Source organism: Bos javanicus, chromosome 24 (assembly GCF_032452875.1).
Source record: "Bos javanicus breed banteng chromosome 24, ARS-OSU_banteng_1.0, whole genome shotgun sequence".
NCBI classification, from domain to species: Eukaryota; Metazoa; Chordata; class Mammalia; order Artiodactyla; family Bovidae; genus Bos; species Bos javanicus.
In genome coordinates this window covers 20,966,836-20,992,765 of record NC_083891.1, presented here as the reverse complement: position 1 = coordinate 20,992,765, position 25,930 = coordinate 20,966,836, and the positions used below count along the sequence as shown (strand labels likewise).

Genomic DNA, 25,930 nt, shown 5'->3' with positions numbered 1-25,930 from the left:
TCTCTCTTGTCAAAATAACGTAACCCTTAGGTCCTCAGCCTAATCCCAGCACTGCAAACACACAGAACTTGTGGAAGGGTCGTCCTGACAGTAATGCAGGCTGGTGAGCGGGCATCACCCTGACAAAGCGGAGACCGTGAAAACAGACAGTGAGAAACAGGCACTTTTTCAAGGCAAGATGCTAACGAGGTGTCCGAGCTACAAGTGACAGAGTCTGACAGGTCTGGGGTACCTCTGAAAGCAGATTGACAGTGTCAACTCTGCAATAAGGCAGACCCTGAGTTTTCCTTACTTAATTGCTCTTTTTTAGAAAAAATTGTGGTGAAATCTATGTAATATAAGTGGCGTCAGTTTAGCCATTTTAAAGTATATATAGTTCAGTGGCATTAAGTGTATTCACACTGTAGAGCAATCATCACCACTGTCCATGTCCAGGACTTTTTAATCATCCCAAACTTAAAAAACAGTATCTCCCCAATTTCCCTTCCACAACCCATAGTACCTCTATTCTTTCTGTTTCTATGAATTTGCATATTTTAGGCACCAGACATAAAAGGGATAATATGATATTTGTCCTTTTGTGCCTGACTTATTTTACTTAGCATAATATTTTCAGAGTTCATCCATGGAATAGCAAGTATCCTTAGCTGATTTGCATAGTATTAAATGATTTAAACACTCACCAAAAAACAGCAAAAAAGAAATATGTTTAAAGACAAAATTATACATTTTTGCAGTCTGTTACAAAAGAGTCTAAATTAGCTGAATGCTTAAGTAACATTTGTTTTTTTTTTTTTTTATTTTGAAAAGGAAGATGATAGCACTTTCTATGGAAAAATTCCACAGAAGCAGTAGTGGTAAACTGTCATTCGGTACCGATGACCTAAACATTTATTGTGTGGGCAGTACCATACTCTGTTTACAAGTAGAGTAAGTTCTCTACATACGAACCTTCACATTGCGAACTTTCAAAGATTCGAACATGCATTCTCGTGTCTAGCCACCTACGTTAGTTCACGTGTCTGGCGTATATTTTCATGTGCGTGCACCCTCTACGAGTGGTTGTACTTTTGTGTACTTTGCTGTATTATAAGGTATAGAGTGTGATGGTACAGTGTCTTTATTTCAAGACCAGGATGTCTGGAAACAGACATAAAAACAGCAGTGATGTAGCTGGCACTACTGTACTTTTCAAGGTGCTGTACTGGAAGATTAAAAATGTTTTCTTTTTGTGTCTGTTTTTTACGTATTACTTGTGTGAAAAGTATTAAAAACCTATGTAGGTACAGTTCTATACAGCCGATCACAGGCTACCTTTGTTGGACTTACGAACAAGTTGGACTTAAAAACGCACTTCCGGGATGGAACTCATTTGTGTGTAGAGGATTTACTGTGTTTAAAATCATTAATATGAGGTCCAAGTTTGCCAGTTATAATGATCTCATGTTCTTAAAACTGAGACTGAATTTTCCATCACGTTCATGCTTCCCTTTCACCCCCGTTCGCTGCTCTGAGGTGGGATGGAGAGCATCCGGCAGCACACGTTTACCCTGGCTCAGTACACCTACACTGCCTTGTCTTCCCTGCGGTACCCCAACGGAGCCCCTGTCGTGCAGATTTACAGTGACTCTGACTTCAGCAGCCCGGAGGTGCAGGGTCCGGTCATCAGCTTCAACGTGCTCGATGACCACGGGAACGTCGTTGGTTACTCCCAGGTGGGTTTTCTTTTCATCCTGCTAACCTGTTCATTTCAGCATCTACAATCATTAGTTGTCTCTTGGGTGAGTTGATTGTGAAGATATTGGCCCTCCCCATCCCCCACCCATCACTTACACAGCAGCAGAAACAGCCCAGTGTCATTCAGAAACAGGCAATTTTAAATGTTTTTGAGGGGTGGTGTAAAACACACTGGGGCCAAAGGTTTGCCTTCTCAAATACGTTATTCTGGGTAGTTGGTACAATAAGTTTCCTTCTTTTTTTTTAATATATTTTATTTTTTAACTTTACAATATTGTACTGGTTTTGCCATATATCAAAATGAACCCGTCAGGTGCACATGTGTTCCCCATCCTGAACCCTCCTCCCTCCTCCCTCCCCATACCATCCCTCTGGGTCGTCCCAGTGCACCAGCCCCAAGCATCCAGTATCGTGCATCGAACCTGGACTGGCGACTCGTTTCATATATGATATTATACATGTTTCAATGCCATTCTCCCAAATCGTCCCACCCTCTCCCTCTCACACAGAGTCCAAAAGACTGTTCTACACATCAGTGTCTCTTCTTGAATCTAAAATAAGTGTATTTTTGAGGGTGTGGAGGAGGGCAGGCTGAGGACTCTGAAATGTGCTGTGGCAAGCATGATGCTGAGCTCAGGTTGGGCTGCTCCTCACTGAAAAGTCAATGAAGCGGGGGCAAGTGTCAGTAGAAAGGAAAGCTATTGAGTCAGAAAAGCTGGAGTCTAGGGAGATAGTGGACTCATGTCTGGAGACTAACTTCAAAGATTCTGCTCAGTCATGACTATTTTTAACAGGAAAATGGGGGAAAAAAACAAGTTAATCATTAAGGTAAGAGGTCAGGTTCTTTGTCATGTCTCACCGTGTGTAGACCTGCTGATGTCTCCTGATCTTCTTTTGGATACTGTCTGGCCTGCATGGTCCTCCTGCAGATTGCCAAGGGGAGCTGGGGGTATAGAGTCAATCATTCTTTAACTATGTAATTCTTCCTTCTTACTCCTTTTAATCCTGAAAAGGGATCAACTGGTTAGGCCAGGCATTGTGTACATTCAGTAGAGCGTAAGTCAGGAGTTAAGTTAAATGTTACCTCGTGATCTCATTTTTATAATTAAGGTCTGAGGAAAACAGAGATGAACAAATCGAAGAGGGGCAAAAGAACTGCTTACAAATTCCCACTCTCAGGGATCATTCCCTATCTATGGGAATAGGGACAAAAGTCTGTCTTCTGTAATTGCTTCACACTGAGAAAGGGTGTCTCAGTCTTAGGGTGAAAGATGTCCACGTGGGTCTGAGGCATCTCTTTGCTGACCATTTTAGTTGCCAGCTTACCTATGTGGGCAGAGCAAGCTACAGTTATTCTAATGCCCACAAAGACATAGATTATTATGAGCAATAATGTTAATTCCATTCTTTCATCAAACACTGAGTCTGTGACTCTGTTGTCCTACTCATTGACTGACTGAGCCTGCTCTTTTGTGACTCTTGGAGGCCTGGGAGATTTCAGTTTTTCTGCAAACAAGAGGCAGGGGACATAGAGGAGCCTTTGTACTTGGGTTGGGGCAGGGAATCGGTTCCAGGCAGAATGGTGAAAGAATCACCCATTTGCCCAGAGAAGCAAAGAGTAAGATTTCCCCAAGAAGAGGGAGCTGCCCATCTTGGTGTCTACCTGACTTCACTGGGACCCTCATTCCCTGAGGTCTCACACAGGGGTTTCTCCCTTGTGCGTCTATAGAGGAAGCTCATCCCATGAGTGGGGGTCATAGCTGGGGTATGGCCAGCTGTGTCAGCTCAGGAGAATCCTGGGTTTGCCTGGTCTTTGTCATGTGTGGGAATTCCACAGAGATTCGGAGGGTCTTTGGAAACATTACATGGCATCATGGCTGGGTCTTGCTGTCTCTTTTTCAGGGGATTTGTGAAGGAATTGCACCTCCTGTGAAAAGCTTTTGGGTACCTGTTTTTGATATCCAGGCCTCCTCATTTCAGTGGTGCCTCATTGGGTGACATCAGTGACTCATGGACATGAGTTTGGGCAAGCTCTGGGAGTTGGTAATGGACAGGGAAGCCTGGTGTGCTGCAGTTCATAGGGTCGCAGAGAGTCAGACGTGACTGAGCAACTGAACAAACACAAGCACCTCCTCATTTCATTTTCCCCTCTGGTGGAAGTCAGTCTACCCAGTTTTTAAGTGGGTGGGTTCAGATTCAGGCTGCCTTGTACTGGCTCTCTGAGCTTGGGTGAGGTAATGTAAGCTCCCCAAGTCTCTGTGAAATGAGGTAAGAATGTACCCTGATGACAGTTTGTCATGAGGATTGAATGAGATACAATATATAGCTCCTTAGTGTCGGGCTGGCATGAAGCAAGTGCCCCATTGTACTGGGAATATAGCTCTCATCCTGTTCCAGCAGCCAGCTCCTTCACCCGGCTGGGCACTGGCCAAGCCTCTGTGGGATTCCAAAGGTCTCAGGGTGAGAAAAGATGAAGTTGTGATGAGAAAGTAGAATGGAGGGCAACTGTGGCCAAAACAGCCTCTTCCACCCACATGCTTTTCTAGGTGGGGTCCCTGTCTTTTCCCCTTGAGCCTTGGCGGGTCTGTGACTCACTCACATTCAACAGCATGCCTCCAAAGGTGACACCGCTTGGCTTTGGAGGCTAGGCCAGAAAAGCCCATGCAGCGTCAGCATTGCTTCCTGGGGCATCCGCTTTCGGAGCCTCAGGTTACTGTGGAAGGAGGTATACCCTGAGCAGCCATGCTGTGAGGAAGCCAGAAGCAAGCATGTTGGTGACTGTCCTGGTTTGAGCGAGGCCAGACCTGTCTTTGAGAAACTGAACCTCAAGGGAATTCTAACCCCAGGCATGTCACTCCCAGCCTTCTAGTCTTGCCAAATGAGATCAGCCATCTCTGGGCCCTTCTGAATATCTGAGGCCCTGTAGCCATGAGCACAATACAATGGTTGTTGTTTTATGCCATGGTGTCTGGGTGGCTCATTTTGTGACTGTGGCAGCTGGAATAGTGCATATGCACTGTGTCTGGGAGAGGGGTGAGCGTAGGGGACTTATAATTCAGCTTGGCGAGAGCTGGGGTCAGGGAGGGAGGAGCTTTCCTAGGGGCTGTCCCTTGAGTGGAGGTCACCTGACCCTGGAGGTGGAGTTGGCCAGACCCAGTGGGGCCGCCAGGCCTCACCACAGAGAGCAGGGAATCCCTGGGTTTCATCAGCAGAAATGGCTTCTTCACACTCTGACAGTCCCGGAGCGATGGCTAAAGTGCCGACAGTGTGGTCTCCGCAAAGGCATGTGGGAGGCACTGCTGTTGTGCCCGCCCCGCAGGGCGGCCAGGCGGACCTGTGCGTGGTGACCTGTGTCTGCAGACGCAGGTCTCTGGCCACCCTGCATGTTCTTCCCAGGAAGAAAAGTCTCCAAGCCTTCCCCAGCCGGGCAGTTGTGTTTGTTTCCTCAAATGCAATTAGAGGACTTCCCTGAGTTTAGCCTGAGTCACCAGGGTTAAGGACCCTCACTGGGCCCCCAGGCCTTTGGGGGCATGGAACCCTGGACCCACAAACAGAGGAACTGGCACAAACGTCCCTCGTGCCAGCTCACCTTTGAGCCTTGTGAGCAAGAATCACCTGTCCAGCTTCCAGAGGAGAGGAAAAAGACTTGGAACTTCTGGATTGAATTGCAGTTCTGTGATTGAACCCAAAGTCTAGGATATTATGAAAAGCAAATCAGTAGCATGCGGTGTCAACACAGTAATGTTTGTAGTCTGGGCTGGGAGCCGAGGCGGGGCTCCTACGAGTGGTAGCTCTGCTGAGGCCTGCTCTGGGATCGGGGCACATGGTCCTGGTCTGTCTTGCCTAAGGACACTGAGGAGCTGCCCCACGTCCCAGCCACACTCAGATTTTATTCTTGTGAATTTCACTTGAAACCTGTGGGGTCTTCTTTTTCAAAAATTAATTCCTTAAAATTCTTTTTTTTAACACGTGAGATCAAATTGATGTATAACATTGTATTAGTTTTAGGTGTACAACACGGTAATTCTATATATGTATACGTTGGGAAATGATTTCTACAAGTTTAGTTAACATCTGTCACCACACATGGTTATAAAAATTTTTTTCTTGTGATGACAACTTTTAAGATTTACTCTCTTAGCAACTTCCAAGTATATAATACGCTATTGTTAACTATAGTCACCATGCTGTATGTTATAACCCCAGGACTTATTTATCTGTACAAGTTTGTATCTTTTGATCACCTTCACCACACCCTACCCTCCCTTGCCCCTGGCAACCACCGATCTGTTCTCAGAATTTTTATTTGATTCCATGTGTGTGAGCACACAGTATTTGTCTTTGTCTGACTTACGTCTTAGTGTATTTCATTATGACTGAGCAAAAGCCCTCAAGATCCACCCTTGTCACAAACGGCAGGATTCCCTTTTTTTATAGCTGAACAATATTTCACTGTTTTGTTTATATACATCACATTTTCTTTATCCATTAATCCTTTGATGGATGCTTAAATTGTTTTCATGTCAGCAGTAAACGTGGGAGTACAGATCTCTTTTCAAGAGAATGATTTCATTTCCTTCAGGTAAATGCAGCAATTTGTTCTACTTTAAATTTTTGAAGGATTCCTGTACAGTTTTCCGTAGTTGCTGTGCGCATTCCCACCAACAGTGAACCAGCGTTCCCTTTTCTCCATGTTCTCCCCAACTCTTATTATTTGTTGTCTTTCTGATGATAGCCTTTCTAACAGGTGTGACATTACATGCTACATACTAGATATTTGAGAGGTGGTATCTTATTTTAGTTTTAACTTACATTTGCCTAATGACTAGTGATGTTGAGCATGTGTTCATGCATCTGTTGGCATTTGTATGTCTTCTTTGGAAAAATGTCTATACAGATTTTCAGCTCATTTAAGAAACCAGATGATTTTAAATGTGAGCTCTCAACTTGGAATTTGGTGTAATATTTTTCACTTTTCGCAGGCATATATCTATTACCCAACTCAATTCAGTTCAGTCACTCAGTCGTGTCCAACTCTTTGCGACCCCATGAATCGCAGCACGCCAGGCCTCCTTGTCCATCACCAACTCCCGGAGTTCACCCAAACTCATGTGCATCAAGGGTGATGTCATCCAGCCATCTCATCCTCTGTCTTCCCCTTCTCCTCCTGCCCCCAATCCCTCCCAGCATCAGAGTCTTTTCCAATGAGTTAACTCTTCGCATGAGGTGGCCAAAGTATTGGAGTTTCAGCCTCAGCATCAGTCCTTCCAATGAACATCCAGGATTGGTCTCCTTTAGGATGGACTGGTTGGATCTCCTTGCAGTCCAAGGGACTCTCAAGAGTCTTCTCCAACACCACAGTTCAAAAGCATCAATTCTTCGGCGCTCAGCTTTCTTCACAGTCCAACTCTCACATCCATACATGACCACTGGAACAACCATAGCCTTGACTAGATGGACCTTTGTTGGTAAAGTAATATCTCTGCTTTTCAATATGCTATCTAGGTTGGTCATAACTTTCCTTCCAAGGAGTAAGCGTCTTTTAATTTCATGGCTGCAGTCACCATCTGCAGTGATTTTGGAGCCCAGAAAAATAAAGTCTGACACTGTTTCCAGTTTCCCCATCTATTTGCCATAAAGTGATGGGACCAGATGCCATGATCTTCGTTTTCTGAATGTTGAGCTTTAAGCCAACTTTTTCACTCTCCACTTTCACTTTCATCAAGAGGCTTTTTAGTTCCTTTTTACTTTCTGCCATAAGGGTGGTATCATCTGCATATCTGAAATTATTGATATTTCTCCCGGCAATCTTAATTCCAGCTTGTGCTTCTTCCAGCCCAGCGTTTCTCATGATGTACTCTGCATATAAGTTAAATAAGCAGGGTGACAATATACAGCCTTGACGTACTCCTTTTCCTATTTGGAACCAGTCTGTTGTTCCATGTCCAGTTCTAACTGTTGCTTCCTGATCTGCATATAGGTTTCTCAAGAGGCAGGTCAGGTGGTCTAGTATTCCCATTTCTTTCAGAATTTTCCACAGTTTATTGTGATCCACACAGTCAAAGGCTTTGGCATAGTCAAGAAAGCAGAAGTAGATGTTTTTCTGGAACTCTCTTGCTTTTTCCATGATCCAGTGGATGTTGGCAATTTGATCTCTGGTTCCTCTGCCTTTTCTAAAACCGTCTTGAACATCAGGAAGTTCACGGTTCACATATTGCTGAAGCCTGGCTTGGAGAATTTTAAGTATTACTTTACTAGTGTGTGAGATGAGTGCAATTGTGCAGTAGTTTGAGCATTCTTTGGCATTGCCTTTCTTTGGGATTGGAATGAAAACTGACCTTTTCCAGTCCTGTGGCCACTGCTGAGTTTTCCAAATTTGCTGGCATAATGAGTACAGCACTTTCACAGCATCATCTTTCAGGATTTGAAATAGCTCAACTGGAATTACCCAACTGGATAAGCTTTAATTATCAGTAATATTTTATAAAATGTATTTAGTAAACCCATGATGGATCATAGCACTTTAGAGAAAAATTCCAAGCTCATATTTTCATTTTACTGTTAGGAAAGAGAGACCCAAATATGGAACCTGAAACTCTTTTCAGTCCAGGCAGTCAGAGTAAAACTGGACACTCCTAACCCTAGTTCTGTGTCATATTAAACCCATAGGTGGATAAAATGGCCAGCCTTCACAACATCCATGTGCGAACCGGCTGCTTCTGTAACACTGGGGCCTGCCAGAGGCACCTGGGGATAAGTGATGAGATGGTGAAGAAGCATCTTCAGGTTGGTACTGGACCCTCTGGCCCGAACGCTGGCCAGCAAGACCCAATGCTAGTGCCTCATCTTCACCAGAGGCTGGATCCGTGTCTGGAGTGGGGGCTGGTCTTCGGGTTCATTTCTCTGAGCCCACCCTGTGAACGTGCAAAGAAAAAAGGGTCAACAAAATTAGCAAATGCTTCAAGATAGTGACTCTATGCCAGGCGTTTTTTAGTTTGAGGGCAAAAATTTAAAGGCAGTAGAGGACTTTTTTTTTTTTTTTTTAATTCGGAAGATGACTTTTAACAGAGGACAAGCCAATGTGAAAATGTGCTCATACATGCAGAGGGTCCTTAACTAGTTTAGTCCTGCCAGAGTGAAATCTGCAAGCTAAGAAGTCGCTCATCCTTTGGCAGAGTGAGGAGAGGAACTTTTCCAGCGGGCTTCTGCATTTCTCAGGTCCCCACCCTTCCTGCCATGGCTTCCCTGGTGGCTCAGAGGTTAAAGCGTCTGCCTCCAATGTGGGAGACCCCGGTTCAATCCCTGGTTCAGGAAGACCCCCTGGAGAAGGAATTGGCAACCCACTCCAGTGTTCTTGCCTGGAGAATCCCATGGACGGAGGAGCCTGGTAGGCTACAGTCCACAGGGTTGCAAAGAGTCGGACAAGACTGAGTGACTTCACTTTCTTTCACCCTTCCTGCCACTTCCCTGAGGTGTGGTTTGTCACTTCAAGGTACATTTTATTTTGAACCATTTCATAAGACTAGTTTGAGTGGCAAAAAGCCTTATTTATATCAGAATAGTTTATAAATTGTTTCTTTTGGCTGCCACTAAATAATGAATATATTAGATCCCAACCAACAATGAACTGTGTTCTGCTTAAAAAGAGAGAGGGAGTCTTAGAACACAAATGAATGGAATTCCAGATATAATATTGAACCTGAGGAATGCCATGGATCCATCTCTTTGGATATCTGACTTGGGTTCAGCTCTGGGGAGGTAGGCCGCTGGAGCAGTGATAAATACCAGGCAGCGGGGCTTGGAGAGGCTTGGGAACTTCTTGCTTTTCTTTCCCCACTTCCCGGCCAGGCACTTAGTACTGCCTTTGGCTTTCATTATGGGCTTGGGCCAGTCGTTCCTTGGGGCAGCATCTCTGTTTTGCCCTTTTGTCAAAAGGCAGCTGCAAAGGATACAGGCCTCCCTTCGATCCTGAGAGAGTCTAAAAGGCATGGCCAGCAAGCTCTCCTCCCCCTTCAGCCCTGGGTAGGCCAAGGAGCTGACCCATCTGTGCTTCTGAAACTCCGGTCTGTATTGATGCCCCTGTGGGTCAGCATTGTGTATATGGCTCTGGTTAATGCTTTATGTGAACAATTGCTTTTAAACTTAAAAAAAAAATTTATTTATTTATATTGAAATATAGTTGATTTACAGTGTTGTGTCTTTTAAACGTTTTAATGGCCCCTTGGGATTGGTATAGGTCCCCATCCACAGTGAGCCACGTGGTGGCCAGAGAGGGAGTCAGGGCCCTGGGTTTGCGGAACTATGCCTGAGGCACGCAGCTCTTCTTGGTGTTGCAGTTCTGTTTTCCTGGGTGCATTTTATCTTCTATTATCAATAAACGTTGTTTTACAGAATGGTTTCTGGTCCATCCGTGAGGCATATTCTCTCTGGCTGACTTGTTTCTTTCTCCTAGGCTGGTCATGTCTGCGGAGACGATGTGGACCTCATAGACGGGCAGCCGACGGGCTCTGTGAGGATTTCTTTTGGATACATGTCTACGCTTGAGGATGCCCAGGCCTTCCTCAGGTTCATCATAGCAACCCGACTGCACTCGTCTCATGGCCAGCCTCTCCCTCTGGCCACCCCGGGGGAGGCTGGAGCCCCGCCAGAAGACAGCAAGGCTCAGAACGCCGTGCCTGCCGCCCGCGCCAGAGGTAGCTCCTCACCTCAGGAAGACACTTCCCCACACTCCGGGGTTTGGAACAACTCACCCACCGCTATGGATGCAGAGGGTCTGTGTCCGCCCCTGCTGGAGGCCACTGGAACCCAGCAGACCACTTCAGAGAAAGCTGCTGATGTCCCAGATGGGGACCTCAGGTCACACGTCATCACCAACCTTTTCCTCTACCCAATCAAGTCCTGTGCAGCGTTTGAGGTAAGGGTTTCAGTGGCAGCTAAAGAGATTGCTTCTTTTGTGTTTATTTTTTAATATTTTTTGATAAAGCAAAGAAAAAAAGTTCAGGAAGTGAAGGGAAGCATGCAGAAAATCAAACCTTCAGTACCTGCAGCACCCAAGCTCAGTGGTTACAGTTCCCAGGCTCTGGAGCACAGACTGAGTAGTTGTGACCCATGGGTTCAGTGGCTTTGCAGCATGTGGGATTTTCTCGGACCCGTGTCCCCCGGGTTGGTAGCAGGTTCTTTTTTTTTTTTTTGTATCTTGAATATATTTTTTTAAATTTTATTTTATTTTTAAACTTTACAGTATTGTATTGGTTTTGCCAAACATCGAAATGAATCCGCCACAGGTATACATGTGTTCCCCATCCTGAACCCTCCTCCCTCCTCCCTCCCCATACCATCCCTCTGGGTGGTCCCAGTGCACCAGCCCCAAGCATCCAGTATCGTGCATCGAACCTGGACTGGCGACTCGTCCTATATATGATATTATACGTATTTCAATGCCATTCTCCCAAATCATCCCACCCTCTCCCTCTCCCACAGAGTCCAAAAGACTGTTCTATACATCAGTGTCTCTTTTGCTGTCTCGTATACAGGGTTATTGTTATCATCTTTCTAAATTCCATATATATGTATTAGTATACTGTATTGGTGTTTTTCTTTCTGGCTTACTTCACTCTGTATAATAGGCTCCAGTTTCATCCATCTCATTAGGACTGATTCAAATGTATTCTTTTTAATGGCTGAGTAATACTCCATTGTGTATATGTACCACAGCTTTCTTATCCATTCATCTGCTGATGGGCATCTAGGTTGCTTCCATGTCCTGGCTATTATAAACAGTGCTGCGATGAACATTGGGGTACACGTGTCTCTTTCAATTCTGGTTTCCTCAGTGTGTATGCCCAGCAGTGGGATTGCTGGATCATAAGGCAGTTCTATTTCCAGTTTTTTAAGGAATCTCCACACTGTTCTCCATAGTGGCTGTACTAGTTTGCATTCCCACCAACAGTGTAAGAGGGTTCCCTTTTCTCCACACCCTCTCCAGCATTTATTGCTTGTAGACTTTTGGATAGCAGCCATTCTGACTGGCATGAAATGGTACCCCATAGTGGTTTTGATTTGCATTTCTCTGATAATGAGTGATGTTGAGCATCTTTTCATGTGTTTGTTAGCCATCTGTATGTCTTCTTTGGAGAAATGTCTATTTAGTTCTTTGGCCCATTTTTTGATTGGGTCATTTTATTTTTCTGGAGTTGAGCTGTAGGAGTTGCTTGTATATTTTTGAGATTAGTTGTTTGTCAGTAGCTTCATTTACCATTATTTTCTCCCATTCTGAAGGCTGTCTTTTCACCTTGCTAGTAGTTTCCTTTGTTGTGCAGAAGCTTTTAAGTTTAATTAGGTCCCATTTGTTTATTTTTGCTTTTATTTCCAATATTCTGGGAGGTGGGTCATAGAGATCCTGCTGTGATGTATGTCAGAGAGTGTTTTGCCTATGTTCTCCTCTAGGAGTTTTATAGTTTCTGGTCTTATGTTTAGATCTTTAATCCATTTTGAGTTTATTTTTGTGTATGGTGTTAGAAAGTGTTCTACTTTCATTCTTTTACAAGTGGTTGACCAGTTTTCCCAGCACCACTTGTTAAAGAGATTGTCTTTAATCCATTGTATATTCTTGCCTCCTTTGTCAAAGATAAGGTGTCCATATGTGCATGGATTTATCTCTGGGCTTTCTATTTTGTTCCATTGATCTATATTTCTGTCTTTGTGCCAGTACCATACTGTCTTGATGACTGTGGCTTTGTAGTAGAGCCTGAGGTCAGGTAGGTTGATTCCTCCAGTTCCATTCTTCTTTCTCAAGATTGCTTTGGTTATTCGAGGTTTTTTGTATTTCCATACAAATTGTGAAATTATTTGTTCTAGCTCTGTGAAGAATACCGTTGGTAGCTTGATAGGGATTGCATTGAATCTATAAATTGCTTTGGGTAGTATACTCATTTTCACTATATTGATTCTTCCAATCCATGAACATGGTATATTTCTCCATCTATTAGAGTCCTCTTTGATTTCTTTCACCAGTGTTTTATAGTTTTCTATATATAGGTCTTTAGTTTCTTTAGGTAGATATATTCCTAAGTATTTTATTCTTTCCGTTGCAATGGTGAATGGAATTGTTTCCTTAATTTCTCTTTTTGTTTTCTCATTATTAGTGTATAGGAATGCAAGGGATTTCTGTGTGTTGATTTTATATCCTGCAACTTTACTATAGTCATTGATTAGTTCTGGTAATTTTCTGGTGGAGTCTTTAGAGTTTTCTATGTAAAGGATCATGTCATCTGCAAACAGTGAGAGTTTTACTTCTTCTTTTCAAATTTGGATTCCTTTTATTTCTTTTTCTGCTCTGATTGCTGTGACCAAAACTTCCAAAACTATGTTGAATAGTAATGGTGAAAGTGGGCACCCTTGTCTTGTTCCTGACTTTAGAGGAAATGCTTTCAATTTTTCACCATTGAGGATAATGTTTGCTGTGGGTTTGTCATATATAGCTTTTATTATGTTGAGGTATGCTCCTTCTATTCCTGCTTTCTGGAGAGTTTTTATCATAAATGGATGTTGAATTTTGTCAAAGGCTTTCTCTGAATCTATTGAGATAATCATATTGTTTTTATTTTTCAATTTGTTAATGTGGTGTATTACATTGATTGATTTGCGGATATTGAAGAATCCTTGCATCCCTGGGATAAAGCCCACTTGGTCATGGTGTATGATCTTTTTAATGTGTTCTTGGATTCTGATTGCTAAAATTTTGTTAAGGATTTTTGCGTCTATGTTCATCAGTGATATTGGCCTGTAGTTTTCTTTTTTTGTGGGATCTTTGTCAGGTTTTGGTATTAGGGTGATGGTGGCCTCATAGAATGAGTTTGGAAGTTTATCTTCCTCTGGTAGCAGGTTCTTATCCACTGCTCCACCAGAGAAGTCCTCATTCTGCCTTTCTTGGTTTGAGCTAACTTTTGACCATGATTCTGCTTACGGGAATCCCTGAGGGGACCCTGTTTCTGGTTGTGACTGCCTAGTTACTATTGATAGTTATGAATGTAACTTTTATGCAGAAGCGTTTTACATACTTTGGTTCATTTGATCATCAAAACGATAATATGAGGTGCTAGATAATATCATCTCTATTGTATAGATATGGAGCCTCGGGGTTATTGAGGTTAAGCACTCTGCCTAGGTTATGACCCCCTAATAAATGATAGGGAAAGGATTTGAACCCAGGTCTACTGACTCCTTGGGTCCACACTGTCCTGAGCCTGTCTTCTTAGCTTTCCCTGTGTAGGTGAACTACATAATGTCTGCAAACAAGCTGGCCTGGCAGTCACCCTACCTGGGAGATGGGAGTGCTTGCCTTGGTTGGCCAACTGGTCCTGACCCCTCCTGCAGTGGCCGAACTTCCTATGAGACTGTCTTTCTATGATATGTGTGTGTCCCAAGTCCCAGGTGAAGTCCCAACCTCCTTAGCCTCTGGGATCACAGGCTCCCTAGCTCCTCATTGGATATTCCATGCTGAAGGAGACTGTCCTCCAGTCTGAGACCATGAACAAGCAAGTTCTTTTCCACTCTTGAATGCAGGCAGGTGAGGAGTGTCAGGACGCTGTTTTCTCAGATGAGTCATGTCCTGTAGAATAGCCGTGCTGCACACAGAAACACAGCAGAAATCAGTGACCCATTTTACAGATGAAGACACTGAGATTCAGTAAGGTTTCATATTTTGCTAAAAGTCTTCCGTCCGTCTGCTCATTCAGAAACTATACACTGAGTACTTGCCACCTGCTGGGCCTGTACCTGTGTGCAGTGATGAACAAAATGGAAATGCTTCCTTCCCTCATGGAGGGCAGTGTCTCAGGAGGGAAACAGATAACTTTACAACACACACACACACACACATCTATCTCTCTCTCTGTCTGTCTACCTATCATTTATCTGTCTATCCATTCATAGCCATGATTTCACACTGATATCTCCAATTCCAATCCAACACTACAGGGTTTATTTAGCCTTCCCCTGCACTTGTAAATCCTGTGAGAAACCTAGCTCCCCTTGCCCTCTGCTGCTGCTGCTGCTGCTAAGTCACTTCAATCGTGTCCGACTCTGTGCGACCCCATAGACAGCAGCCCACCAGGCTCCCCTGTCTCTGGGATTGTCCAGGCAAGAACACTGGAGTGGGTTGCCATTTCCTTCTCCAATGCATGAAAGTGAAAAGTGAAAGTGAAGTCGTTCAGTCGTGTCTGACTTGCGGCAACCCCATGGACTGCAGCCTACCAGGCTCCTCCGTCCATGGGATTTTCCAGGCAAGAGTACTGGAGTGGGGTGCCATTGCCTTCTGCCCCCATTGCCCTCAGTGAATACTTATTTGCTCAAATCCTTCCGTAACCCAGCCCCCAGCTGCAACAGCTGAAAAGCTTACCCTTCGCATGCCAACACAGACATGGTGGCTGAAAGCTTGCCCTAGACAAAGAGGAAGAAGGAAGGCAGAAGCCAGTAAACTCAATGTTTAGGTGGGAAATCAAAGGATAGAAAATGATAGACATGTTCCAACAAGTGGGTGTAAGGAACAGCAATGGGCCTGAGACTTTGCCCTCCTAGCAAGCTCACAACCCAGCCTGCCTCAGTGTCTTGGATGCTGACAAGAGACATGAGATTCCATGGGGCTTCCCTGGTGGTCCAGAGGTGAAGACTCTGCATTTCCAAAGCGGGGGATGCAGCTTTAGGATCTCGCATGCTGGGGGACGGGGGAAGATGAGATTCCTGAGTCAGAGAGAAAAGGCTGTTACTAACAGCCTTCAGGTAGCAAGAGCTTCATGTTTGTATTGCTTTTCTTTCCCCCCAAGTCCAAAGAAAGGGTCCAGAGGGGTCCAGGTGGATGCTCTGTTCATATTTGGAAGCCCCCTAACTCAGGAAACCTCTTTCATAATAGGATGCCAGTCAAGCTGTGTAGTCCTCAATCAGGGAGGAGCTGATACATTTGTGATACTGGGCTGTGAGCAAACTTGCCCTCTACTCCAGAGGGTTGTAGAGCTGTTCACTATACAGACATCCTCGACAGGAGAGTCTGGAACAGAGGACAGTTGGTGCTTCTGCTTGTTAAAGCTGCTGCTGCTGCTGCTAAGTCACTTCAGTCGTGTCCGACTCTGTGTGACCCCATAGATGGCAGCCCACCAGGCTCCCCCGTCCCTGGGATTCTCCAGGCAAGAACACTGGAGTGGGTTGCCATTTCCTTCTCCAATGCATGAAAGTGAAAAGTGAAAGTGAAGTTGCTCAGTCGTGTCCGACTCTTAGCGACCCCATGGACTGCAGCCCACCAGGCTCCTACGCCCATGGGATTTTCCAGGCAAGAGTACTGGAGTGGGGTGCCACTGCCAGACATGCAGAAATGAGAGATCCATGGAGAAATGCCACCCAATAATAGATTGTCTTCTAAAAAGTTATTTGTAATTCAAAACACATTTTCCGAAAGAAATAGTGACTTAGTGTTGGATTCTGGGCTTGGCCCCTAATATTGCTGAACTCGAGGGCTCTGCCAGCAGGAGCAGCCATGGTCTGTGGGAGAGGATGTCTGATACACAAGGCAAGTGAAGGGCAGAGTAAAGGGGTTAACATCTGTGGGTCACCTGTTATATTCAGTTGCTTTACATTTTATGCACTGTTTTGGTTTTCACCTAATCCAACCACAATAAATGTTCATTTTATATAATACATGACAGGGCCAAGGCTCAGGAAGGTGGTAAGTTGTCCAAAGCCGATAACTGTCAGAGGTGAGATGTAAGCGCCAGGCTTGTCAGTCCTCCGAGTGCCTACCCCCCACCCCCCGCTGCACTGCGTTTCTGCTTCCTGGGTACAGGGCTCCCCGGGCTGCAGGAGCAGTTTCCCTTCACATTGTTCCTCCTTGAGATCTGCGCCGCACTCACCCCAGGCCGGAAGTTCCTCTCCTTCACTTCCTCCCCCTGAAGCCTCCATCTTTACCCAGGTCCCTCCCTCGAGGACCCACCCCAAAGTGCCCCCGGTTAAATATTCTTCCCTTTCATCATTACCCTGGATTGGAAGTTTTCAGACTCCTTTGGGTGGTTGACTTGGGTGCTCAGAGGAAAACAGAAGGGTGAAACTGATTCTTGCTCAGTTGTGCAAGAATGTTGGTCTCTTAATCATAATACCATTTCGAAAGCAGTGGGTGGTGTACACCCTTCTTTAACAGCAGGCAGTGCTGAAAACAGTGGGTGTAACCTGTGGACAAAACTGCAAAGACCTAGTCTCACACTATTGATATTTCATTATTTTCCCCCTAATGTGCTTTTTGTGTTCTGGATCCCATCTAGAACACCACGTTACATTTAGCTCTCATGTCTCCTTAGGCTCCTCTGGGGCTGTACCAGTTTCTTAGACTTTCCCTATTTTCAGAACCTTGATTGTGTTAAGGAATACTGGTCAGGTATTTATTAGAATATCCATCAGTTTGTTTTTGCCTGATGTCTTTCTGGGGATTAGACTGGAGTTTGGGGTTTTACGGCAGGAGGACCCCAGAGATAAAGTTCTCATCATATCACGTCAGGATACATAGTATCATTGTGGCTTATCACTACTGATGTTAACCTGGGTCTCATAGTGTTTGCCAGCGTTCTTCACTGTTCGGTTCCCCCTCCACCCATTCCCATACTGTGCCCTTTAGAGGGAAGTGACTAAGCATAGCCCATATTTAATGGGTAAGGAGTTATGTTCTACCTTCTTGAGAGGGGACCATCTACATTAATAATTTGGAATTCTTCTATATGAGAGAGTTGACCTTTCTATTTAATCATTTATTTATATCAGTATGGACTCATGGGTATTTAGTTTATATTTTAGGTTATAATCCAATACTCTCTCTATATATGTTAGTCACTGTCGTGTCTGAGGCTTTGCGACCCCATGGACTGTAGCCCATCATTCTCCAAGGGAGAATACTGGAGTGGGTTGCCATTCCCTTCTCCAGGGGATCTTCCCGACCCAGGGATTGAACCCTGGTCTCCTGCACTGCTGGCAGATTCTTTACCATCTGAGTCACCAGGGAAGCCCAATCCAATATTATGTTATTATTATTGTTGTTGTCCTTCAAATGTTTGGGTTTTTTTTTTTTTTTTTGCCACTGGACATGCTTTCAGTTAACTCCTGCACCCCTTTCATGTACCTCCCTTATTTTGTTTTCTGAGCACTTCCTTACTTTTCCAGCACTACAAGGTACTCCTGGCTCATCTTGTATATTTCCTGACCCAGCGCTAGAATAAACCGTTTCTCCAAGAAGTCCTGGTTGTTTTTGTTGGAGAATGGTATTAAGTGCAAGATCTGGGCACTGGGCATAATTTGTATTTTAATTTTGTATAAATATGAAGCATTGAGGAATATACATATTTTATACACTTAAAATGGGTCAGCTCAGTGACCATTTCAGTGGAGCCACCATTTGTGCAAGAAACAAGTTTGTATTATGAGGATATACCTGTTCAGGCACCCACCGCTGTGGAAGGACACACAGACAGTGGGAGCAGCAGAGACCTGTGGGGAGGGAAGTGGAACACAGGGTGGGCAGAGACCTGCTCTCCGCGTCCCTGCTAGGCACACGTATTACCCACGCAAAAAGCACACTGAAGTGGACAAGGATGGAAACTGGATCTGGAGGGTAAATGGAAGGTCCCTTGATCCCGTAGTCTCCTTTGCATTGGCTTCTTCTTTTTTAAATGTTTGTTTATTTGGCTGTGTCAGGTTTTAGTTGAGGCACACGAGTTCTCTGCTGGGTGATGTGGCATCTTTGGTTGCAGCACATGAGCTTCCCAGGTGGCACTAGTGGTAAAGAATCTGCCTGCCAATGCAGGAGACACCAGAGACGTGGATTTGATTCCTGGGTCGGGAAGATCCCCCAGAGAAGGAAATGTCAAGCCACTCCAGTATTCTTGCCTGGAGAATTCTTTGGATAGAGGAGCCTGGCAGGTTACAGTCTGTGAGGTCTTAAAGAGTTGGACATGACTGAGCATACAGACACATGGACTCTGTACTCCTGGCAGGTGCTCAGGCTCAGTAATTGTGGTTCGCAGGCATTCGAGTTGTGGCATGAAGGCTCCAGAGTGAGGGTTCAGTAGTTGAGGTGCAAGGGCTTAGCTGTTTGGAGGCACATGGGATCTTAGTTCCTTCACGAGGGATCGTACCTGCATCTCTTGCATTTCAAGGTGGATTCTTAATCCACCAGGGCCACCAGGAAAGTCCCTGTCTTCTTTGTTTCCTTCTCCTCCACCCTTTCGTCCTTTAAAAGTCTGTGCTGAATTCCTGAAGCCTATCTGCATCTGTGCAGCCCCTGTGCAATAAATGAGAAGATCATTTTTGAGGAATGCTGGCTTAAAATACACTGACTTTTTTTTTTAGGTGATCAGGTGGCCTCTAGGAAGTCAAGGGCTGCTGTATGACCGAAGCTGGATGGTTGTGAATCACAACGGCATTTGCCTGAGTCAGAAACAGGAGCCCCGGCTCTGCCTGATCCAGCCCTTCATTGACCTGCAGCGGAGGATCATGGTCATCAAAGCCCAAGGTCTGAAAACAGGGTTCACTTTTACAGAGTAGTTGTCAAGAGTAGCTTTATTCTCATAAAATAAAATCATGGCTTTTCCTATACTAAACATTAAAATATTCCAAAAGGAAGTGAAATGATGTATAGAAAAGACAGTAGGAAGTTTGTTCCTCTTGTGTTTTTTTTTTTGTTTTGTGTGTGTATGGAGGATATTTCTGGGAAAAGGTAAAGATCTGACCATTCAATCAGAAAGTAAAGAGGTGTCGATTTTGAAACTGTATGTTGTCCTTTCACTTACATTAGTTTTATTTCCTTCACTCTTCATAGGTTCTGCAAGCTTTAATTCTTCTTTGTGGATTTTTATTATGAACTGTCTAACATGTATGAATGTAGACCAGCTCTGTCCAGTGGACCCTTATATGATGATGGAAATGTTCAGCATCTACATTGTGCTGCTTGGTAGCTATCAATCTGATGTGGCTACTGAGTATGTGTAATGTGCAGGATGCTGGAGCTAAATTTTAAATTTTATTTAATTTAAATTAATACATGTAGTGGCTACAGTGTTGGACAGCACAAATCTGAATAAGATGCAGTCTCAAAAATGACAGAATGATCTGTGTTCGTTTCCAAGGCAAACCATTCAATATCACAGTAATCCAAGTTTATGCCCCGACCAGTAATGCTGAAGTTGAACAGTTCCATGAAGACCTACAAGACCTTCTAGAACTAACACCCAAAAAAGATTTCATTATAGGGGACTGGAATGCAAAAGTAAGAAGTCAAACACCTGGAGTAACAGGTAAATTTGGCCTTGGAGTACAGAATGAAGCAGGGCAAAGGCTAATAGAGTTCTGCCAAGAGAATACACTGGTCATAGCACCCTCTTCCAGCAGCATAAGAGAAGACTCTACACATGGACATCACCAGATAGTCAACACTGAAATCAGATTGATTATATTCTTAGCAGCCAAAGATGGAGAAGCTTTATACAGTCAGCAAAAACAAGACCAGGAGCTGACTGTGGCTCAGATCGTGAACTCCTTATTGCCAAATTCAGACTGAAATTGAAGAAAGTGGAGAAAACCACTAGACCATTCAGGTATGACCTAAATCAAATCCCTTATGACTATACAGTGGAAGTGAGAAATAGATTTAAGGGACTAGATCTGATAGATGGGCTTCCCTGGTGGCTCAGAGGTTAAAGCATCTGATAGATAGAGTGCCTGATGAACTATGGATGGAGGTTTGTGACATCACACAGGAGAAAGGAATCAAGACCATCCCCAAGAAAAATAAATGCAAAAAAGCAAAATGGCTGTCTGAGAAGGCCTTATAAATAGCTGTGAAAAGAAGGGAAGTGAAAAGCAAAGGAGAAAAGGAAAGATATACCCATTTGAATTCAGAGTTCCAAAGAACAGCAAGGAGATAAGAAAGCCTTCCTCAGTGATCCATGTAAAGAAATAGAGGAAAACAATAGAATGGGAAAGACTAGAGATCTCTTCCAGAAAATCAGAGATACCAAGGAAACATTTCATGCAAAGATGGGCTCAATAAAGGACAGAAATGGTATGGAGCTAACAGAAGCAGAAAATATTAAGAAGAGGTGGCAAGAATACACAGATGAACTATACAAAGAAGATCTCCATGACCCGGATAATCACGATGGTGTGATCACTCACCTAGAGCCAGACATCCTGGAATGTGAAGTCAAGTGGGCCTTAGGGAGCATCACTATGAACAAAGCTAGTGGAGATGATGGAATTCCAGTTGAGCTATTTCAAATCCTGAAAGATGATGCTGTGAAAGTGCTGCACTCAATATGCCAGCAAATTTGGAAAACTCAGCAGTGGCCACAGGAATAGAAAACGTCAGTTTTCATTCCAATCCCAAAGAAAGGCAGTGCCAAAGAATGCTCAAACTACTGCACAACTGCACTCATCTCACATGCTAGCAAAGTAATGCTCAAAATTTTCTAAGCCAGGCTTCAGCAGTACATGAACCATGAACTTCCAGATGTTCAAGCTGGTTTTAGAAAAGGCAGAGGAACCAGAGGTCAAATTGCCAACATCCGCTGGATCATGGAAAAAGCAAGAGAGTTCCAGAAAAACATCTACTTCTGCTTTATTGACTATGCCAAAGCCTTTGACTGTGTGGATCACAATAAACTGTGGAAAATTCTGAAAGAGATGGGAATACCAGACTACCTGACCTGCCTCTTGAGAAACGTGTATGCAGGTCAGGAAGCAATAGTTAGAACTGGCCATGGAACAACAGACTGGTTCCAAATTGGAAAAGGAATATGTCAAGGCTGTATATTGTCACCCTGCTTTATTTAACTTATATGCAGAGTACATCATGAGAAATACTGGGCTGGATGAAGCACAAGCTGGAATCAAGAATGCTGGGAGAAATATCAATAATCTCAGATATGCAGATGACACCACCCTTATGGCAGAAAGTAAAAAGGAACTAAAAAGCCTCTTGATGAAAGTGAAAGAGGAGAGTGAAAAAGTTGGCTTAAAGCTCAACATTCAGAAAACAAAGATCATGGCATCTGGGCCCATTACTTCATGGCAAATAGATGGGGAAACAGTGGAAACAGTGGCTAACTTTATTTTTCTGGGCTCCAAAATCAGTGCAGATGGTGATTGCAGCCATGAAATTAAAAGATGCTTACTCCTTGGAAGGAAAGTTATGACCAACCTATATAGCATATTAAAAAGCAGACTTTGCCAACAAAGGTCTGTCTAGTCAAAGCTATGGTTTTTCAAGTAGTTATGTATGGATGTGAGAGTTGGACTATAAAGAAAGCTGAGCGCTGAAGAACTGATGCTTTTGAACTGTTGTTGGAGAAGACTCTTGAGAGTCCCTTGGACTGCAAGGAGATCCACCCAGTCCATCCTAAAGGAAGTCAGTCCTGAATATTCATTGGAAGGACTGATGCTGAAGCTGAAACTCCAATACTTTGGCCACCTGATGTGAAGAGTTGATTCATTTGAAAAGACCCTGATGCTGGGCAAGATTGAGGGCAGGCGGAGAAGGGGACGACAGAGGATGAGATGGTTGGATGGCATCACCAACTCAATGGACATGGGTTTGGGTGAACTCCGGGAGTTATTGATGGACAGGGAGGCCTGGCGTGCTGTGGTTCATGGGGTCACAAAGAGTTGGACACGACTGAGTGACTGAACTGAACTGAACATACTTACATCATCGAAGTTTAAGAAGCTTAGCATTTGGCCACATTTGCTTCAATTTCTCCTCCTTGCCTATCTCTCCCCTCTTGTTACCTACCTTCTTTGTCCCTTCTGCACATCCTCTTTCTCCTTCTCCTCCTTTTAAGAAATAGAAACATTTCAGATATAGATGAAATTCCCTGTGTTCTCCTCTGTGCTCTCACTTCTTCTGCACTCCACCTACCATTTACAGAATATTCCAGTTTCCCTCCTAACTTACAGCTATACTTTTGTGATATATACCATTTCCATATATTCATTGATCATGCTTCTTGGCTGTAGGGGTTCCATTCTGCTCCAGTGGTTTATTTTTTCTTGAACCAATGAGCCAGTGTCACTACTAGAAGTATATACTGAATCTCAATAACTGATAATCTACTTCTGCTTCATTGACTATGCTAAAGCCTTTGATTGTGTGAATCACAACAAACTTTGGAAAATTTTTCAAGAGATGGGAATACCAGACCACCTTACCTGCCTCCTGAGAAACCTGTATGCAGGTCAAGAAGCAACAGTTAGAACCAGACATGGAACAATAGACAGGTTCAAAACTGGGAAAGGAGTATGTCAAGGCTGTATTTTGTCACTTTGCTTATTTAATGTACATGCACAGTATATCATGTGAAATGCCAGACTGGATGAAGCTCAAGCTGGAATCAAGATTGCCAGGAGAAATATCAATAACCTCGAATATGCAGATGATACTACCCTAATGGCAGAAAGCAAAGAGGATCTAAAGAGCCTCTTGATGAAAGTGAAAGAAGAGAGTGAAAAAAACTGGCTTAAAACTCAACATTCAAAAAACTAAGATCATGGCATCTGGTCCCATAACTTCATGGCAAATCGATGAGAAAAAATGGAAACAATGACAAATTTTATTTTCTTGGGCTCCAAAATCACTGCAGATGGTGACTGCAGCCATGAAATTGAAAGATGCTTGCTCCTTGGAGGAAAAGCTATGACAAACCTAGATAGCATATTAAAAAACAGAAACATTACTTTGCTGACAAAGGTCCATATAGTCACAGCTATGGTTTTTCTAGTAGTCATGTACAGATGTGAGAGTTGGACTGGAAAGAAGGCTGAGTGCCCAAGAATTGATGCATTTGAACTGTGGTTTTGGAGAAGACTCGAGAGTCCCTTGGACAGCAAGGAGATCCAACCAGTCAATCTTAAAGGAAATCAGCTCTGAATATTCATTGGAAGGGCTGATGCTGAAGCTCCAATACTTTGGTGACCTGATGGGAAAAGCCGAATCATTGGAAAAGACCCTGATGTTGGAAAAGATTGAAGGCAGGAGGAGAAGGGGATGACAGAGGATGAGATGGTTGGATGGCATCACCGACTTGATGGACACGAGTTTGAGCAAGCTCCAGGAGATGGTAAAGGACAGGGAAGCCTGGCGTGCTGCAGTCCATGGGGTCACAAAGAGTCGGACACGACTGAGTGACCAAAGAACAACAATAACTGATAGGGCTGGTCCTTCCACCCCATGCTTCCAAATGGTCCTGGCTGTTCTTGGCCTTTTGTTCTCTGTATGAATTTTAACCCATGCACACAATTGAATAGTCACTCCCATAATCGAGATACAAAACAAGAAACGAAACCCCAGGAAACTCCTTCGTGCCATCCCTTTTTAGTCTCTCTTTTCCCCGTCCTTAACACCTGGCAGTCAAAGCTCTATCACTATGGCTTTTTTTTTTTTTTTTTTTACCCTTTAAAAATTATCACTGTTAGTTTTTTTTGAGGATGTTCTATAAATGTAAACACACAATCTGTAACCTTTTGATGTTGGTTTCTTTCACTCAGCATGAGGCCTTTAAGTCCCGTCTAAGTTATTGCATGAATCAGTAGTTTATTCTTTTTTTATTGTTGAGTAGTATTCCGTTGTATGGACATACTTGAGTGTGGTATGTCCTCTTTTTATCTACTGAAGGGCATCTGAGTCATTTCTAGTTTTGAGAAATTATGAATAGAGCTGCTTTTAACATTCATGTACAGGTTTTGGGGTGCTCAGAAGTTTTCATTTCTTTAGAATAAATACTAAGAGTTGATTGCAGGGTCATATATTAAGGGTAATTTACTTTTAAAAGAAACTTCCAGACCATTTTCTGGAATGTATTGTTTTCATTTCCACCAGTAGTGTGCGAGAGTTCTAGTTGCTCCACATCCGGTCAGTTTTTGTCAGTGTTCTGTATTATTTATTTTAATAGGTGTGTAATGGCATCCCATCATGATTTTAATTTGGTTTCCTTACTGGCTAATGATGTTAAGCATCTTTTGATGTACTTACTTGCTCTCTGTATGTTCATTTTGACCCATCGATTACAGAAGTGTGTTAATTTCTATATATTTGGAGATGTTCTTATTTTCATTCTGTTATTGATTTTAGTTTAATTCCATAAACTCTCCAAAAGAGAGTACTTACTTTGTAGATTTTAAATTCATTAAAATTTGTTAAGTTTTGGGTTATAACCAAGGATGTGATTTATTGCCATGAGTGTTCCATATACACTTGAGAGGAATGTGTATTCTGTTGTTGGGTGGAGTGTTCTGTAGATGTCAGTTATATCCACTTTGTTGATCAGTATTGCTGTTTTTCTATATACCTGCTGGCTTTTTATGCACTTGCTACTAGTTCTGTTAATGACTGAAAAAAAGAGTGTTGAAGTCCTCAACTGTAATTGTCGATTTGTCTGCTTTCTCCTTAGTTCTGTTGGTTTTTGCTTCACATAGTATACTTGACTTCTTGGTGAATTGGTCCCTCTTTAAACAATGTTCCTCTTTATATATCATAATTTTCTTTGTTCCAAAGTTTGAAGTGTGAAATTCTTTGTTACAAATCCTACCATTCAGCTCTGTTTTGGTTAGTGTTTGCATAGTATATTATTTTCCACCTTTTTATTTATTTCTTCTAGCCTGATCAATATTTATAGAACATTCCACAAAATGTATTCATTTGAACTGTACCATTCAATTATTATTATTCTTGTATATTTACAGTCATCACCACAATAAACTTTAGAACACTTTGTCCTCATCCTAAATGAAAAAGCCCATACCCACCAGCAGTCACTTCCTATTCCCAACCTCATCCCCAGTCCCTGGCCACTACTAATCTACTTTCTGTCTCTATGGATTTGCCTGTTCTGGATGTTTCATGTAATTGGGATCATACAGTATATGACTGTATTCACTTAGCATAATGTTTCTAAGGATCATCATACTGTTGAACAATTAGACATACTTATTTTTTTATCCATTTATCAGTTGATGGATATTTAGATTGTTTCCACTTGTAGTTATTATGAATAATGCTGCTATGAACATTTGTGTGTAAATTTTTCAAAATTTACTTATTTTTAATTGAAGGATAATTGCTTTACAGTATTGTGTTGGTTTCTACCAAATATCGCATGAATCTGTATGGCTG

General features: G+C 43.2%; 1 protein-coding gene across 3 annotated transcripts in view; it reads left to right on the top strand.

The window, feature by feature from the left end:
- MOCOS (molybdenum cofactor sulfurase) overlaps positions 1-25,930 on the top strand; it is a 60,742-nt gene that overhangs the window by 16,107 nt on the left and 18,705 nt on the right. For all 3 annotated transcript variants that reach the window (XM_061399579.1, XM_061399578.1, XM_061399577.1), the window contains exons 6-9: positions 1,516-1,715; positions 8,407-8,523; positions 10,190-10,651; positions 19,117-19,279. In XM_061399579.1, coding sequence (XP_061255563.1) covers positions 1,516-1,715; positions 8,407-8,523; positions 10,190-10,651; positions 19,117-19,279 — 942 coding nt within the window. The remainder of the gene's footprint in view (positions 1-1,515; positions 1,716-8,406; positions 8,524-10,189; positions 10,652-19,116; positions 19,280-25,930) is intronic.